Below are 15677 nucleotides of genomic sequence, written 5' to 3'. Positions count from 1 at the left end.
GTGCGCCGGGGTTGTCTTCTGGCCACATCGCTCCACCTGCAGTAATACTGCTCGAGCGGCCGTTTGCAGCTGCTACGAGCACTATGCAGTGACGGGCAGGTTCTTCCTGTTCGGACGGAGGCACCTGCCTGACTGCCGAAGGCGACGGGGGGCCAGATAAAAACGGTCCGCGGGCCGCATGTGGCCCGTGGGCTGTAGTTTTGGGACCCCTGTTGTTAACATTGGATGTCTCCTCTGACCATTGTTCTATACTAGAAGGCTTCCCCTTACCCTGGCGTCATTGTCTCTAGCTTTTATCGTTATGGGTGGAAGAGAAAAGAAACCCCCAGTTTTTACCTCCTTTGGGATATGATCACCGGACTTGTTTTACTGTCCCGCAATAGGAGTCCTTTTTTTCTCTGGAGTTACGATAGGAACTTTTCTTTTGGGGTCCTTTAGCCTCTGGAAATGCCTTTTTCTTATCTGCTGCTTTTTCGACTATAGCATCTAGTCCTGGTACAAAGAGATATACTCCCGAGAATGGTATGCTACACAGCTTGGCTTCTGACCAAAGTCTCCACTCCATTGCCTTAGCCACAAGGCATGTCTGATTTTAAGTTCATCATAGACGATTCCCAGACCTTTTTAAACAAGGACTCTGATTTTACCCTTTGAAGATGCGGCACAACTCTGTGATCCAATGGACAGAAAATCTGTCTTTTTAACCACCTTTGGAACGCTATAAGATATCGAGGGGATTTTGAGAGTGTTTTCTCGGGACACATTGTACTAAATTCTTTACTTTTGAAGCAGATAGTCATAGCTCCCAAACAAATTCATAACTTACATTTCCCAAATATCTGCTTTATGTTGGCATGGTTTTTTAAGATTCCACATATTTACTAGAATGTTATGAGGCTCAGAATTTAGGTGCCATTTTACAAATTTTTTGGAAAATCAGCAAAACCTGTATAATTGAAACTTATAATTGACTGTGAGAGCCCTAAATAATAGCTAGACTCATAAATTACCCCTTTAACGAAACTACACCCCTTTTGACCTTTAGGGGTTAAAAACAAAACGGAGGTGCAGTCTACAAATTGTAATATTTTTTGACAATACATTCATTTTGGATGGAAAATAAAACATTTGAAATGGATTAAATGAAAAAAAGGCTCCCAAAAATTTAATACCTAATATGTGGTGGTAACCTGCTTTATGGGCACATGGATGGGCATAGAAGGGAAAGAGGCGCCATCCAGAGTAGATTTGCCTTGTCAAATTGGACAGGCTATAATTTTTTTTTTTTAAATAAATGTGGACCTATAGGGGCTTATTTTTTTGCCACATGAGATGAACTTTTCTGGTACATAATTTTGGGCCATCTATAGCTAATTGGTGAGATTTTATTAACTGTTTGTTGGTGGAGGAAATGAAAATCATCAATTTTTAGGAAGATTTTTTGGTTTTTTTTTTTGGACGTTTACCATACCATAAAAATTGTATATTATTTGTATTCTATGGGTCGTCACGATTAAGAAAATACCTCATTTATATAAATTTTTTACGTTTTTTTCCCAAATTTTACTGAATAAAGTAATTTGGCGAAAATGTTAATTTTAGCATCACCTTTTCATATACATAACTTTTTTATTTTTTGGCTGACGAATCTGGTTAAGGGCTTATTTTTTGCAAAAAGCGTTTTGTTTAGTGGGCTTATTTTAGATTGTAAAACTTTTTTTGATCCTTTTTAGAGCATTTTTTAAAGGGTATTAATTAAAAATTATCTTTTTTTCAGTTTTTTCAGGTTGTTTTTTTTTTTACGGGGTTCACTTAGCAGGTCCAATAACGATTCTGTTTCATTATGCAGATTGTCACGGACGTAGCAATACCAAATATGTGGGGGGTTTGTGTAATTTATTCAAATTTTACTGAATAAAAACTAATATGGAGAAAATCTTGTTCATTTTAGCAACACTATCTTTTCATATGCAGAACCTTTTTATTCTTCGGCAGACGAATCTGGTTAAGGGCTTATTTTTTGCTAAAAGAGTTCTTTTTAGTGGTCTTATTTTAGAGTGTAACATTTTTAAATCACTTTTTAGATAATTTTTTTACAAAACTTACTTAAAAAAAAACATTTCTGAACACTTTTTGCGGGTTTTTTTTTTTCCGGCCAGCTCTAATCACGGGTGTTACAGCGCAGTGTCGTCCATGAGCCGGTGCCAGAAGCAGAACATTATACATAAACATCCCGGTGCGGGAAGCATCTACCCGCAGGGACGTACTATAACGTAATGGTGCACGTAGGGGTTAATAGGAGACTGTGTGCAGAAGCCTTCATGGTAAAAAAGCTGCTAGGAAACCACTGTTAAGGACAGACGAGCACAAATTTGTGCTTATGAGTCCAAATTTGAGATCTTTGGTTCCAACCACCGTGTCTTTGTGCGATGCAGAAAAGGTGAACAAATGGACTCTACATGACTGGTCCCCCCTGTGAAGCATGGAGGAGGTGGTGTGGGGGTGCTTTGCTAGTGACACTTAAGGATTTATTCAAAATTGAAGGTATACTGAACCCGCATGGTTACCACAGCATCTTGCAGCGGCATGCTATTCCAACCGGTTTGCTACTGTTGGACTATCATTAATTTTTCAACAGGACAATGACCCCAAACACACCTTGAGGCTTTGTTAGGGCTATTTGACCAAGAAGGAAAGTGATAGGATGCTAGATCAAATGACATTTTCAGTTGTTTCACACTTTTTTGTTAAGGATACAATTCCACGTGCTAATTCATAGTTTTGATGCCTTCAGTGTGAATCTACAATTTATAGTCCTGGAAATACAAAAAACTCTTTGAATAAGAACTTTTGGTCTGTACGACTGCACCTTATTGAAGGGAGGAAACTGGTTTCTCTCAGTAAGAGGATTGAAGATGGGTCGTGGTTTGGTCTTCCAATAGGACAATGACCTAAAGCAAGGGGAACCCCTGCTACACAGGTAAAACAGGTTTTCCAAGATCACTGACAGATGGAACACACTAATAAAATGTTGGTAAGCTCAGAAGCAGCAATACTTCTTTCAATTATGAAAAACATGGTAGGTGTGCATTATAAAATTAATAATTAAAATAATTACAAATACAGGCAGTCCCTGGGTTACGTACAAGATAGGTTCCATAGGTTTGTTCTTAAGTTGGATTTGTATGCAATTCGAAACTTTTTTTGTATGCCCCAACTGTGGTGGGGAAAATATTTGACGGGTTCATTAGAAATGCTATCCTGGAGTATCTCACTGTACATAACCTTATAACCCTGCATCAGCATGGGTTAATGAGAGATTGGTCCTGTCAGACTAATCTAATCTGGACTTTTCAAAGGCATTTGACACCGTGCCGCATAAAAGGTTGGTATATAAAATGAGACTGCTGGGACTATGGGAAAAGCTGTGTATTTGGGTAAGTAATTGGCTTAGAGATAGAAAACAGAGGGTCTTCATTAATGGCACATTCTCAGATTGGGTTGACGTTACCAGTGGAGTGCCGCAGTGGGTCAGTATTGGGGGCCACTTTTTAATATTTTTATTAATGACCTTGTAGTGGGTTTACACAGTCAAGTTTCAATATTTGCAGATGATACTGTTAAGGATATCACACTGGTCTTAAATGTAATCTTACATACTGTCAGACATTTTAAAGACTCCGCATTCATTTCACATAACTTTGTGTAGTGAAAACTAAAGTTTGGGTGGGGTTTGTCCCTCAGCACACAAAGACTTAGCGCTCGCTAGCACCACCTAGAGGAAGGTATCCAGTTGAACATCTGGGCATTTTGTTTATGTGAAGACAGACAATGGTTCTACATTCCTTTGTGTGCTTACATCCAATAGTGTTGAATTTCCAGGGTCAAACAACCCAATAGTATTGCCCGCTTGTGTCCCAGCACGCCCCTTTCAGAGTGTGTCTTTCCAGATAAGAGTTTCAGTGCCAAAGAATAAAGCAGCCTTGAGCTAATCTTCAGAAAAGACAGTGTGTCTTTCCTGGTTTACTCCATTCCAAGCTGGAATACAAAGACTCTATAATTTGAAAGTCACCTTTACAATGATTAGGGGTTTGAGCCCCAGATAAAAATCTCTAAGAATACGAAGAAGATGTGTAAAGTAATAAATACTGAGGTCGATAGTTTAGCATTACAGAGGTATTTGTGGAAGCTTGAGGAGTGGGCAGAGAAATGGTTGATGAGGTTTAATGTAGATAAATGTAAAGTTATGCACTTGGGCCATGGAAACAAAAAGTATAATTATGTTCTAAACAGTCAATTACTTGGTAAAACTGGAGCTGAAAACGACTTGGGGTATTGGTGGATGGTAAACTAAATTTTAGTGACCAGAGCCAGGCAGTTGCTGCTAAAGCAAATAAAATCATGCGATGTATCAAGAGGGGAATATATTCTCATGATAAAGACATAGTTTTGCCCTTATACAAATCCCTGGTCAGACCACACATGAAATATTCCATAAAGTTTTGTGCACCAGTGTATAAAAAGGACATAGTAGAACTGGAACGGGTGCAGAGGAGAGCAACCAGGATTATTAGGGGAATGGGGGGATTAGAATACAATGACAGATTACACAATTTGTGATTATTCAGTTTAGAAAAAAGACGACTGAGGGGAGACCTCATTACAATGTACAAATACCTGAACGGACAGTACAAGGATCTCTCCAAAGATCTTTTTATACCTAAGCCTGTGACCAGGACAAGGGGGCATCCGCCTAGAGGAGAGGCGATTCTACCATCAACATAGACAAAGGTTCTTTACTGTAAGAGCAGTGAGACTATGGAACTCTCTGCCGCAGGAGGTTGTTATGGCAGACTCTATGTACATGTTCAAGAGAGGCCTGGATAACCCATGGGTTATGGGGATAAAACGTTCATTTAATTCTTAAAGGTTGGACTTAATCCGTATTTAACGAAGGGTCGTCTATAAGTCGGGGGCTGTAAGTAGGGGACCACCTGTATATTTATTAATAAACTGTGGCAATCTTCTTATATTTGTTATCCATGGTCAACTTCCTTCTTAAATCAACATTTAAATTTATGCTTATGAGCATGAGGGCTCTTGTGGGCGTTTCCAGAGCCTCTCAGTGCTACAGTGTAACAGGTTGTTGTAATGAGCAGAACATGTCTCCTATCCCACTGCTCTCTCCCTCCTCCCTCAGCTTGTGAAATCTTTCATCAGCAGGAAGGGAGATCAGCTTTGCTCATTGTAATTAGTGAAAGGACATCTGAGGGGCTCTGAAAACACCCACCAGAGCCCCTCAGACACACAAGTATAATATTAAAACAATTTTACAGCGAAGGAAGCCATAGATAAAAAAAAAAAAAATATAAGAAGATTACCAAAGACACTGTGCCTGGATCTATTATTAACCCCTTAACGCTGAAGCCACTTTTCACCTTCCTGACACGGCCCATTTTTTAAAATCTGACATGTGTCTATTTAAGTGGTTATAACTTTGGAACGCTTTAACATATCCAGTTGATTTTGAGATTATTTTTTCGTGACACATTGTACTTCATGTTGGTTGAGAAATTTAATCAATATATTTAGTATTTATTTATGAAATAAATGGAAATTTGGCAAAAATTTTGAAAAAAAACAATGTTTTCCCAAATTCAAAATGTTCTACTTTTTGGAAAGTTGGTCATATCACTAAAATAACTTGATAACTAACATTTTCCATATGTCTGCTCTAACTTGGCATCATTTTTCAAACATCTTTTCCTTTATTTAGGATGTTAGGAGGCTTATAACTTTAGGTGCAATTTTTCAGATTTTCATGAAAATCATCAAAACCTACTTTTGGAGGGTCAATTTAGTTAGAAGTGACTTTATAAGGCCCACATGACAGGAAACCCCCACAAATGACACCATTTAAGAAACTACACCCATCAAAATATTCAAAACAACCTTTGGGAATTTTGTTAACCCTATGAACGTTTCATGAGGGTGAAAAATAAATGAAAGTGAAATTACAGAAATGTAATTTTATCTTACTATAGATTCATTGAACACTAAAATTTGCACCTTCACAATGGGTTAAAAAGGAAAATGCATTTTACAATGTTGAGGGCAATTCCTCCTGAGTATGCCAATACCCATTTTGTCACTGTACCCTGCTGTACGGGCACATGGGGGCACTTGGAATGGAAAGAGCGTTGTTTCGTTTTTGCAGGGCAAATATGGCTGAAAAAGTTTTCATGTGTCAGGATGCATTTGGAGAGCCATAATGGTACCAAAAAAGAGGAAAGCCCCAACATGAGACACCATTTTGGAAAGTACACCCCTTGGAGAGTTTAGCAACGTGTAATTTGTGTATTTTCCCCAACAGGTGTTTGATTCAATTAGTCCCCAAAAGGGAAAAAAGGTGAAAATTTTCTCAAAAAAGTCACTTTTACCCCAAATTTTTGTAAGCCACAAGGGATAAAAGATGAAACAACCCCATAAATGTGTAAAACTATTTCTCCTAAGCACAGAACTGCACCACTTTTGCATATAAAGTGTTGTATGGGTGCACAGTAGGGCTCAGAAGGGAAAGAGGGGCTTTGGCCTTTTAGAAGCCAGATTTGACAATCATCCTTTACATGTGTCAGGATGCATTTGGAGAGCCCTAGTGGTACCAAAACAGAGGGGAACCCCAACAAGTGTCACCATTTTGGAAAGTGCACCCTTTGGAGAATTTAGCAAGGTGTAATATGTGTATTTTCCCCTACAAGTGTTTGCTTCCCTAAAAGGAAAAAGGTGAACATTTTCCCCAAAAAGTCACTTTTACGGCTAATTTTTGTATCCCATAAGGCAGTGATGGCGAACCTTTTAGAGGCCGAGTGCCCAAACTACAACAAAGACCCTCTTCTTTATCTCAAAGTGCCAACACAGAAATTTAATTTGTGATTTATACTCCCTTCTCTGTCACAGTTTTCATTGATACCAGCACCTGAGGACACCAATAAAGCAGAAAATAGTCCCAGGTACAGCTGTCACTTTAAAATAGCTCTGTGCACAGCAAGTCCTGGACTGTCTGGGACTGCAGGAAGATACCTGGAGTCATCTCTGGTGATGGCCTGAGTGCCCACAGAAAGGGCTCTGAGTGCCACCTCTGGCACCAGTGCCATAGGTTAGCCATCACTGCCATAAGGCATTAAAGATGAAACAACCCCAAAAAAATGTGTACTAGCATTTCTCCCGAGTATAAAATTGCCCCACACATGCAAATAAAATGTTGCATGGGTACGCAGTGAAGCTCAGAAGGGAAAGAGGGGTGTTGGCCTTTTAGAAGCCAAATTTGACAGACATCCTTTACATATGTCAGGATGCATTTAGAGAGCCGTAGTGGTACCAAAACAGAGCGGAAGCCCAACAAGTATCACCATTCTGGAAAGCACACCCCTTAGAGAATTTAGCAAGGTGTAATATGTGTATTTGTCCGTAAAGGTGTTTGATTTAATTAGGACTTAAATAGATAAAAGGTGAACATTTTCTTATAAAGGTCATTTTACTCCTAATTTTATATAGCCACAAGGGATAAAAAAAATGTAATAACCCCCCAAAATGTGTAAACCTATTTTTCTCAAGTGTAGAAGTACCCCACATGTGTATATAAAATGTTGTATGGGGGCACAGTAAAAGGAAAGGGGAATGTTTGCCTTTTAGAAGCCAAATTTGACAGAAATGTTTGACATGCATTTGGAGAACCCTAGTGGTATAAAACAGAAGAATCCGAAAAGTGACCCTAATCTTTGAATGCACACCCCTTAGAGAATTTTGCAATGTGTAATATATGTATTTGCCCCTACAGGTGAATGATCCAATTAGGCCCTAATCATCAAAAAGGTGAACATTTTCCTATAAATGTCACTTTACCCCTAATTTATGTAAGCCACAAGGGATAATATATTAAATAACCCCAAAAAAGGTGTAAAACTATTTCTCCCGAGTGTAGAAGTACCCCACATGTGCATATAAAATGCTTTATAGGCGCACAGTAGAGGAAAAGAGGGATGTTTGTCTTTTAGAGGCCAATTTTGACTGAAATCCTTCACATGTGTCAGGATACATTTGGAGAGCCGTAGTGGTACCAAAACAGAGGAAAACCCGAAAAGTGACCCTAATTGTTGAATGTACACCCCTTGGGGAATATAGCAAGGTGTAATATGTGGTGTAGTGTAATACACGTGGTGAAATGAGCATTTGAACATACAGGTGGTTTCCAAATATGATGTGCAATGGAGTCCAAGATGGAAATTGCAATTATTTCTGGAAAGTTCAGTGCCCGTTATGTGGCGCCCATTATGAAATAATGGAGGGGTATAGGGAGCAACGTAACCTAACAGTTGTTACAATTATTCATTTTACCGAAATGAATTCACAACAGGTTGGGCGTGAATTTTGAATGTCTAGTGTATAAGGCGGTAGAATATATCAAGGGACCAACTAAACTTTTGTCCCTCTGGAGTTGTCGCAGGTCTCTTAGTAGTATGTAGTGTCCATCCTAACTCCTCTTTTGGAACAGACTCTTTATTGAGTCCTACCATTAGAAGCAGCAGAATTCACCGGGAAAATGCTGTCCTGGCAAAACACAGGAACATCTAAACCAGAGGTACTGGGGCCCCGTCCTTCTTGTCCCAATATTAGTTTCCTAATATCTTCATCTTGAAAACGGAGAAATGATACGGCAGGACCTGCACATTGGAACAGCACATAAGAGTTGTACAGCATCATCTGAACAATGTGCACAGCCAGCACTTTTGTACCATATCTTCGTTTTAGTAGGGAAATTATCGCCAAGTGTTGCTCTTATTAACCCTAGAGATGCCCATTGTGACGAATATTGCTGCTTTTGGCTGGACCAAATCGACCAGCCAATAGCGGCAAACATGGACAGAGGGGGGCAACAAAACCCCTCTGGACTGCAAGGCAAAATTGGTGGCTGTCAGGAACAGCCGCCACCCTGTCCCGATCACCGTGTCTACAGACATGGTGACCGGTATTACTGACGTCATAAGTAAATTCGCTGCTATTGGCTCGTCTGAATTGATGAGCCAATAGCAGCGATAATAAACTGGGGGTGTGGGGGGACGTAACCCTTCTGGTCCATGGGGCAGGATGGATGGCTGTCAGGAACAGCCGCCGTCTTACCCCGATCACCGTGTCTGACCGGTGTTGGAAAGTGACTACCCGCCGCACCGTTCTATAACAACGCTCGTTGGGAATAGGCTATACAATCTTTATTTATTTTTTAAGCAATTTAGACAAATAAGGGCTTATTTTTTGAGAGACGAGATGCACTGTAAAAAAAACCCTTAATGTTAGTGGGTTTTTAGCTTATTGAAGCAATTTTATTAACTTTTTACGTGTGGAGGAAAATAAAATCATCAATTCTTGTTTTGGATTTTTAGCATTTTTTTTTGGGGGGGGGGTGTTCACTGTAGCATAACAATGATATATTATCTTTATTCTACGGATCACTACGATTACGGTGATACCTCATTTATATAGTTTTATTTTTATTTGTCCAATTTTATTGAAGGAAAACTAGAATAGAAAAAATTGCATTTGTTTTAGTATTGCCATTTTTATAGCGGCATAATTATAGTATTTTTTGGTTTACGGAGCTGGTTGTAAGCTTATTTTTTGTGTGACAAGTTGCTCTTTTTATTGGTATCATTTTGGTGCTTGTAACTTTTTCGGATCACTTTTTAAAACATTTTTTGTAAAGCAATTTGATAAAGAGTTTTAATTTTTGGCAAGTTTTTGGGGTTTTTTTTTTACCACGTTCACCGAGCGGGTCCAATTATGATCAGGATTTATTGTACAGATTATTACGGACGCTACGATACCAAATAAGTGGGGTTTTTTCGTGATTTAGTGTTTTTTTATACTTTATTACTTTTGTAAAAGTGTATGAACCTATTTTGTCTACCTAGACGAGTAGACGGACCCAGGACATAACACATAATGCACTTATAATTCAGCAGTACTTTATTGAGTTAAACATACAAAAACCATAAAAGAATTTTTTCAATAAAACATGTGCAGCCACAGATGGTGGTAGGCAGATAAAGGAGTAACACCGTTGGACCCAAAGGGAGAAAGTTACTGCATAGCAAATTTTATAGGGATAAGGTGTATCAGGTATTTGTGTACCATTCAGGTACTTCAATGTTATTGTAACAATATATTGCACTTGCCCCAATAAAGTTTTAAGGTGAACAGGGTCTCTTACCCATGATCAAGCAGCGGATTCCCAGGTCCAGGGTGACTCCCGCCCCGACGCACGTTTCGGCTCGAATGAGCCTTCGTCTGGGGGTGACTTTTGTAAAAGGAAATTTGTGTGCTTGGGGGGACTTTCACTTTATTTATTTTTATTGTAAAAAACCTTTATTTATTATTACTTTTTTTACAGTTACTGACATCTAAGCTTGAACTAGTGATCTTCTGATCACTTGTTCAAGCTTTTTTACAGGTTACACAGTGCAATACAGATGTATTGCACTGTGTAATTTAAGACACTGAGCATGCTGCCAGAAGGCAGGGACCCAGCTTCCGGAGGAAGATCTTGCAGCCCCGGGCACCGGCAGTCCCGGGGCTGCGATCGGAGCAGCGGACCCCCCCGGTAAGCGTCGCGGGGGGGTCCGATTTACCTTTAATTAAGTTTAAATGCCTCTAACACGCCGCGGTCAGCGCGACCGCGGCGTGTTAGGGGTTAACACCCGCGATCGGAGAAATCTCCGATCGCGGGTGTTAGCTATAATATATAGCCGACACCCGCAGCTTCTGTTCCGTTCAAGAGCCGGCGCCAGAAGCTTGACGTAATAGTACTGCATTTTGCGGGAACGCAACTCCCGCGATGCAGTACTATTACGTCAAATGTCGGGAAGGGGTTAAGTATCCTTGGTTTACCATGACAGATTTTGCTGGTAGATTTTCTTTAACATATTATGTTATTGCCAACATGAGTGTTTTTTCAGGCCTTGTTCCTTGTACTCTAGGATGCAACCTGTTGTGAAAGCCAAAACAAATAAAGCAAAACTTGATGAACTTGTAGGGTGTGATCTCACAGAATCGTTTCTGTGACATGATACAGAGCATTTAAGAATGCAACTACTTGCAGGCATTGCATACATTATTTTATTATATTGTAGTTTCCAATGTTTGAAAGAGTTCCTTGAATTCTGTCCTAAGCATACAAGGCGTGTTGGGAATACTGTAAAGATAAGATGTCTGTCGGTACAGAATATCTAGTAGACTTAAGTGTTTTATTTTAGGGTTTTTAAATTCTTCTGAGTTTAGATATGATTTAATAATTCACTTTTGTAAAACAAGTATATTACAGTAACAGTAAATGCACTACTCAAAACAAAAATAAAAGGGAACATTCAAATAACACATTCTAGTGTTCTAGCGATCTGAATGAATTAAATATCTCATTGAATACTTTGTTCTGTGCAAAGTTGAATGTGCTGACAACAAAATCACAAAAAAAAAATCATCAATGTAAATCAAATGTATTGACCAATGGAGGCCTTGATTTGGAGTTACCCAGAAAATTAAAGAGAAAAAACAGACTACAGGTCGAACTAACTTTGTCTGTAATGTCTATTAAAATAGACAAAATGAGGCTCAGTATTGTGTGTGTATGACCTCCCTACAATGCCTCGGCAACCCACAAAAGAGGCTCAGGTAGTGCTGCTCATCCAGGATGGCACATCAATGCGAGCTGTGGTAAGGTTTGTTGTGTCTGTTTGGTAGTGTCCAGAGGCTGGAGGCACAGAAGACAGGCCAGTACACCAGGAGACGTGAAGGGGGCAGTAAGAGGGCAACAACCCAGCAGCAGGACCACTACCTCTGCCTCCGCAAGTTGGAACAATAGGAGCACTGGCAGATCCCTGCAAAATGACCTCCAACAGGCCACAAAGGCGCATGTCTGCACAAACGGTTAGAAAGACTCCAAGAGGATGAAATGAGAGCTTAATGTCCATAGATGGGGTTTGTGCTCACAGACCAACACCGGGCAGAAGCCTTAGCCCAAGATTGAAAGAGTCGCCACCAACACCCTGTGCTCTTCACAGATTAAAGCAGGTTCACTGTGAGCACAAAGTCTGGAGACGCCATGGAGAGTGATCTGCTGCCTGCAACATCCTTCAGCATGACGGGTTTGGCAGTGGGTCAGAATAGCGGCGCACGGCCGCACATACGCCAAAAGATAGAGCATGCTCTATCTTTTTGCGGTGTGCGGCCCGGATCGGTGCCACACATTGCCGTCTGTGGGGACGTACATGTGAATGTGCCCTTACATTTATCACTCCTCACATTCCAAAAGCCATGGCTTTTTTTACCCATTAACAGATCCATAAAAAAAAAACAAAAAAAAAAACTTTATTTTCTTAAATGAAAAGAAAAAAAATTGCTTTACAGCACTAGAATGCTGGAAAACAATTTCAAAGCGTGGTCAAAATGCAGTTGTGCTGCTTTCATTGTGCGGTCCAGGGCTATGGAGTCTGTAAGCCAAAACTCCAACTCCGCAGTCCTGTTTTTCTGGTCACTGTAGCAGTGCTGAGCTAAATGCAGGCATTTCTTTCCAGTGCCTTATACTTCTGATCTGTAGCAGAGAAGCGTCACATGAAGTACAGCCCCATTCATCTCAACTAAAAGGGGAATTAGAATTGCACAAGCCACCATGTCAGACCACATGCAGCCTGCCAAGACATGAGTTGCACCTTGTGCCATGCTGACAAACTAATGAGTACTGCCTGCGTTCATTGGTACAGCAGCTCGGGAAGTGATGAGAGCAGCTGAGAAGTTCTCACTGCTCCTGGGTCCCCTTCTGAGTGGCCCGACTCTGGCTCTGTGCGCTGAAGTCAGGATCCATAGCAGAGAGGACCCAGGAGTGGCAAGTACAGCTCTACTGTACTGCTCCCAGGTCCACTCTTGGTGAAGTTCTGCTGTGGGTCCTGATGCCACTGATACAAATCAACAGAGGACAAAGACCGGCACATGGAGGAGAGAAGAATCAGGAAAAAGAGGAGCAAGAAAAGGAGAGGATTCATTTTTTGTCTACTCTGGGGTCTCCAGGATTATTATCTGCCATCTACTCTATCTTCAGCTCTGAATACAGTATATGGTTTCTAGGGTGGTATTTATCAATTTCCTGTTTCTTTATTTGCCACATTCTGGGGCCCATAACCTTTTCAGAAATCCACATGCAGAGCTGTTATTGTTTTTTTTTTGGGGGGGGGGGGGGTGACGGGACCTGCTGACGTTTTCATTGATGCTATTTTGGGAAATATTCAACCCTTAGATCTCTTAACCCTTTCATAATTAAATATTAGGTGCAAAGCTCGCTACAATTGACTCCAGTTGGTTACTGGAGACAACTGTATTGACCTTTTATGCCAGACGATCAACATGAAAAGTAGCTGTGCATGTTCATCGGCTAGCGCACTTTTTAGGCAGTAAAAAAGGCTATATTGCACAATATTTTTGTGCAAATGGAGTTAAAAAAAATGTATGTAAACCAGTGGTTAGCTCCTTTTTCTATGCTGAACTTGCATTGATAAATGACCCTCACTTACTGAGTTTCAGTCACCCACATGAAGTGGCCCTAAGGGTATGTTCACAACTACAAAAACAACGCAGTGCGACCACTGTAATTCCACAGCAGTTAAAGAGCACACCAAGACCGGGGAAACGGTATAAAAATGTTTCATGTGGAAAATGTACAGCATTATATGATCTTAGGGTAGTGAATGGGCACTATACAAATCCCATCCATGGATTTCTATTGCAATAGATTCTGGGTGTGTAAAAAAATGCATCAGGAGGCATCTGCCTCCCCCCACTGTGGGATAGCAGCAGAACTCAAGGGTCAACCCTACAGAAAACCTTCCACAACTACCAAAATATATAACATAATAATAGGCTAAGGAATTTCCATGTCACATAAACGACATGTTTTCTACAACTGTGTTTAGGCAATTTGGGTTACATAAAACAACCCTCTTTAGTTGTACTACATTCCCTTTCTGATCTCCTCTCTCCCATACTGGCGCTGTATGCCCCCATAAAGAAAAACCTCAATGACCTCCATGAACATTGCGTATAGCTTTCAATGACTCGGGACACTGACAGTCAAACTTCTAGTGAGTAGTCCAATGAATCGTGTTCCAGAAGTAGAAACAAGGCCATTTTAGAAACGACCATATACAGTAGACGCAGCATGGAACACACCTCATCACCCTATTCTGCTTCACTCAGCACAACCCGAGGGTAGAGCCGGTGCGGCAAGCAGTTCCGGGTTATCAGCCAATCACATGCAGACACAACACAAGACTCCATGGTTGGATAAATGGAGGATAGCGCTGTAATGCGAGACCAAGCACCGGGCGGTGCGGGGAAACCGTGGAGTTTGGCCGAGATTTCCACCACAATGTGTAAACAGTAGTCAGCACTGCAGCCTATTGCACATGTATGAAACCTTTCATATTCTACAATACTGGAACCCCCCGTATAGTAGTGGAACGCGCGCACCTCTGACAATACTAGCAGCAAGGGATCGAGCACTCACCAGAAGAACTAGAACGCAGGCTGGGTCAGTAAGAGGCAGGAAAATGGCGTGTCTCATGGTCAGCATGTCCGGAGGGAAGCGGCTCTGTAATTCAAGCACTTGACACCATAGATTTCTCCAGCCTGCTAGATCGTAAGCGACTAGTTCCTATAGAGCTGAGGGAGCTTGATGACATCACGGTCACGTGACAAGTCCATGCGTGACGTTGCTTCCGTAGATGCACGCCCTTTTGAACATGCAGTGTGTATACTAGTCTGTGATTTGGAGACGTGCACACCCTGAGGTGGTTATCTCCTTTTGGGCGTTTTTGCTTAGTGCAAGAGTTCCTATTGTACAGGTTGATGATACGTGTACTAGAAACCAAACCAGTAAACATGACGCATCTTTTAACCCCTTTCTATATGGTCTGTCCATTTTTTTACTCCCCACCTTCCAATAGCCGTCCCTTTTTATTTATTGTTTTACAGCTCTACACTGGAGATCAACATTAGAAAACAATGTATGAGCCTTTTTTCGGAAATTATATTATTTTTTTTTAACAATTCTGTTTTTATTATTTTTCAATAAAATAACGATACAAACTGTACAATGCAAAGATCCACAATATATAAGTGTCATAGACATTTCCATTTATAGAATTACAGGCATATTGTATTATATATTGATAGCATCTTGAATAAAACATTCCAAATAACAATGTGTATGGACCTTATTTTTGGTGGGAAGATCCATGTGTAGGAGTGGAAAAATAGGCGGGGAGTTGGGGATTGGACAGGGGTAGGACAGGGGTAGGACAGGGGTAGGACAGGGGTAGGACAGGGGTAGGACAGGGGAGGGGGGGGTGTAGTAGGTTCTTTACACTATCATGTCTTGTAGTTGTGTGGGTTTTTTTTCACACATGTGTCTATTTACGTCCTGGCTGGGAGATTTGACTAGTGAGTGCTCCTAGCCTGTAACAGATTTGGAGGCCTATATCTTGTGTCCTTGCTCTGTCGTGAGTAGTCACCTCACCCTGACACCATACTTCGTTGTTTCTCTACGTAATTCTTCCATGGTAGCCACATTTTATTGA

The 15677-nt window shown here is 40.7% G+C and overlaps 1 protein-coding gene across 1 annotated transcript in view; it reads right to left on the bottom strand.

The window, feature by feature from the left end:
- ERP44 (endoplasmic reticulum protein 44) overlaps positions 1–14848 on the bottom strand; it is a 68851-nt gene extending 54003 nt beyond the window's left edge. The window contains exon 1 of the mRNA XM_072153055.1: positions 14606–14848. Within this exon, the coding sequence (XP_072009156.1) occupies positions 14606–14671 (66 nt within the window). The 5' untranslated portion in view covers positions 14672–14848. The remainder of the gene's footprint in view (positions 1–14605) is intronic.
- Between the last annotated feature and the right edge of the window lie 829 nt (positions 14849–15677).

The sequence above is a fragment of the Engystomops pustulosus genome, chromosome 5 (assembly GCF_040894005.1).
Source record: "Engystomops pustulosus chromosome 5, aEngPut4.maternal, whole genome shotgun sequence".
In the NCBI taxonomy this organism is placed as follows: Eukaryota; Metazoa; Chordata; class Amphibia; order Anura; family Leptodactylidae; genus Engystomops; species Engystomops pustulosus.
This window is presented reverse-complemented; position numbering and strand designations above follow the sequence as displayed.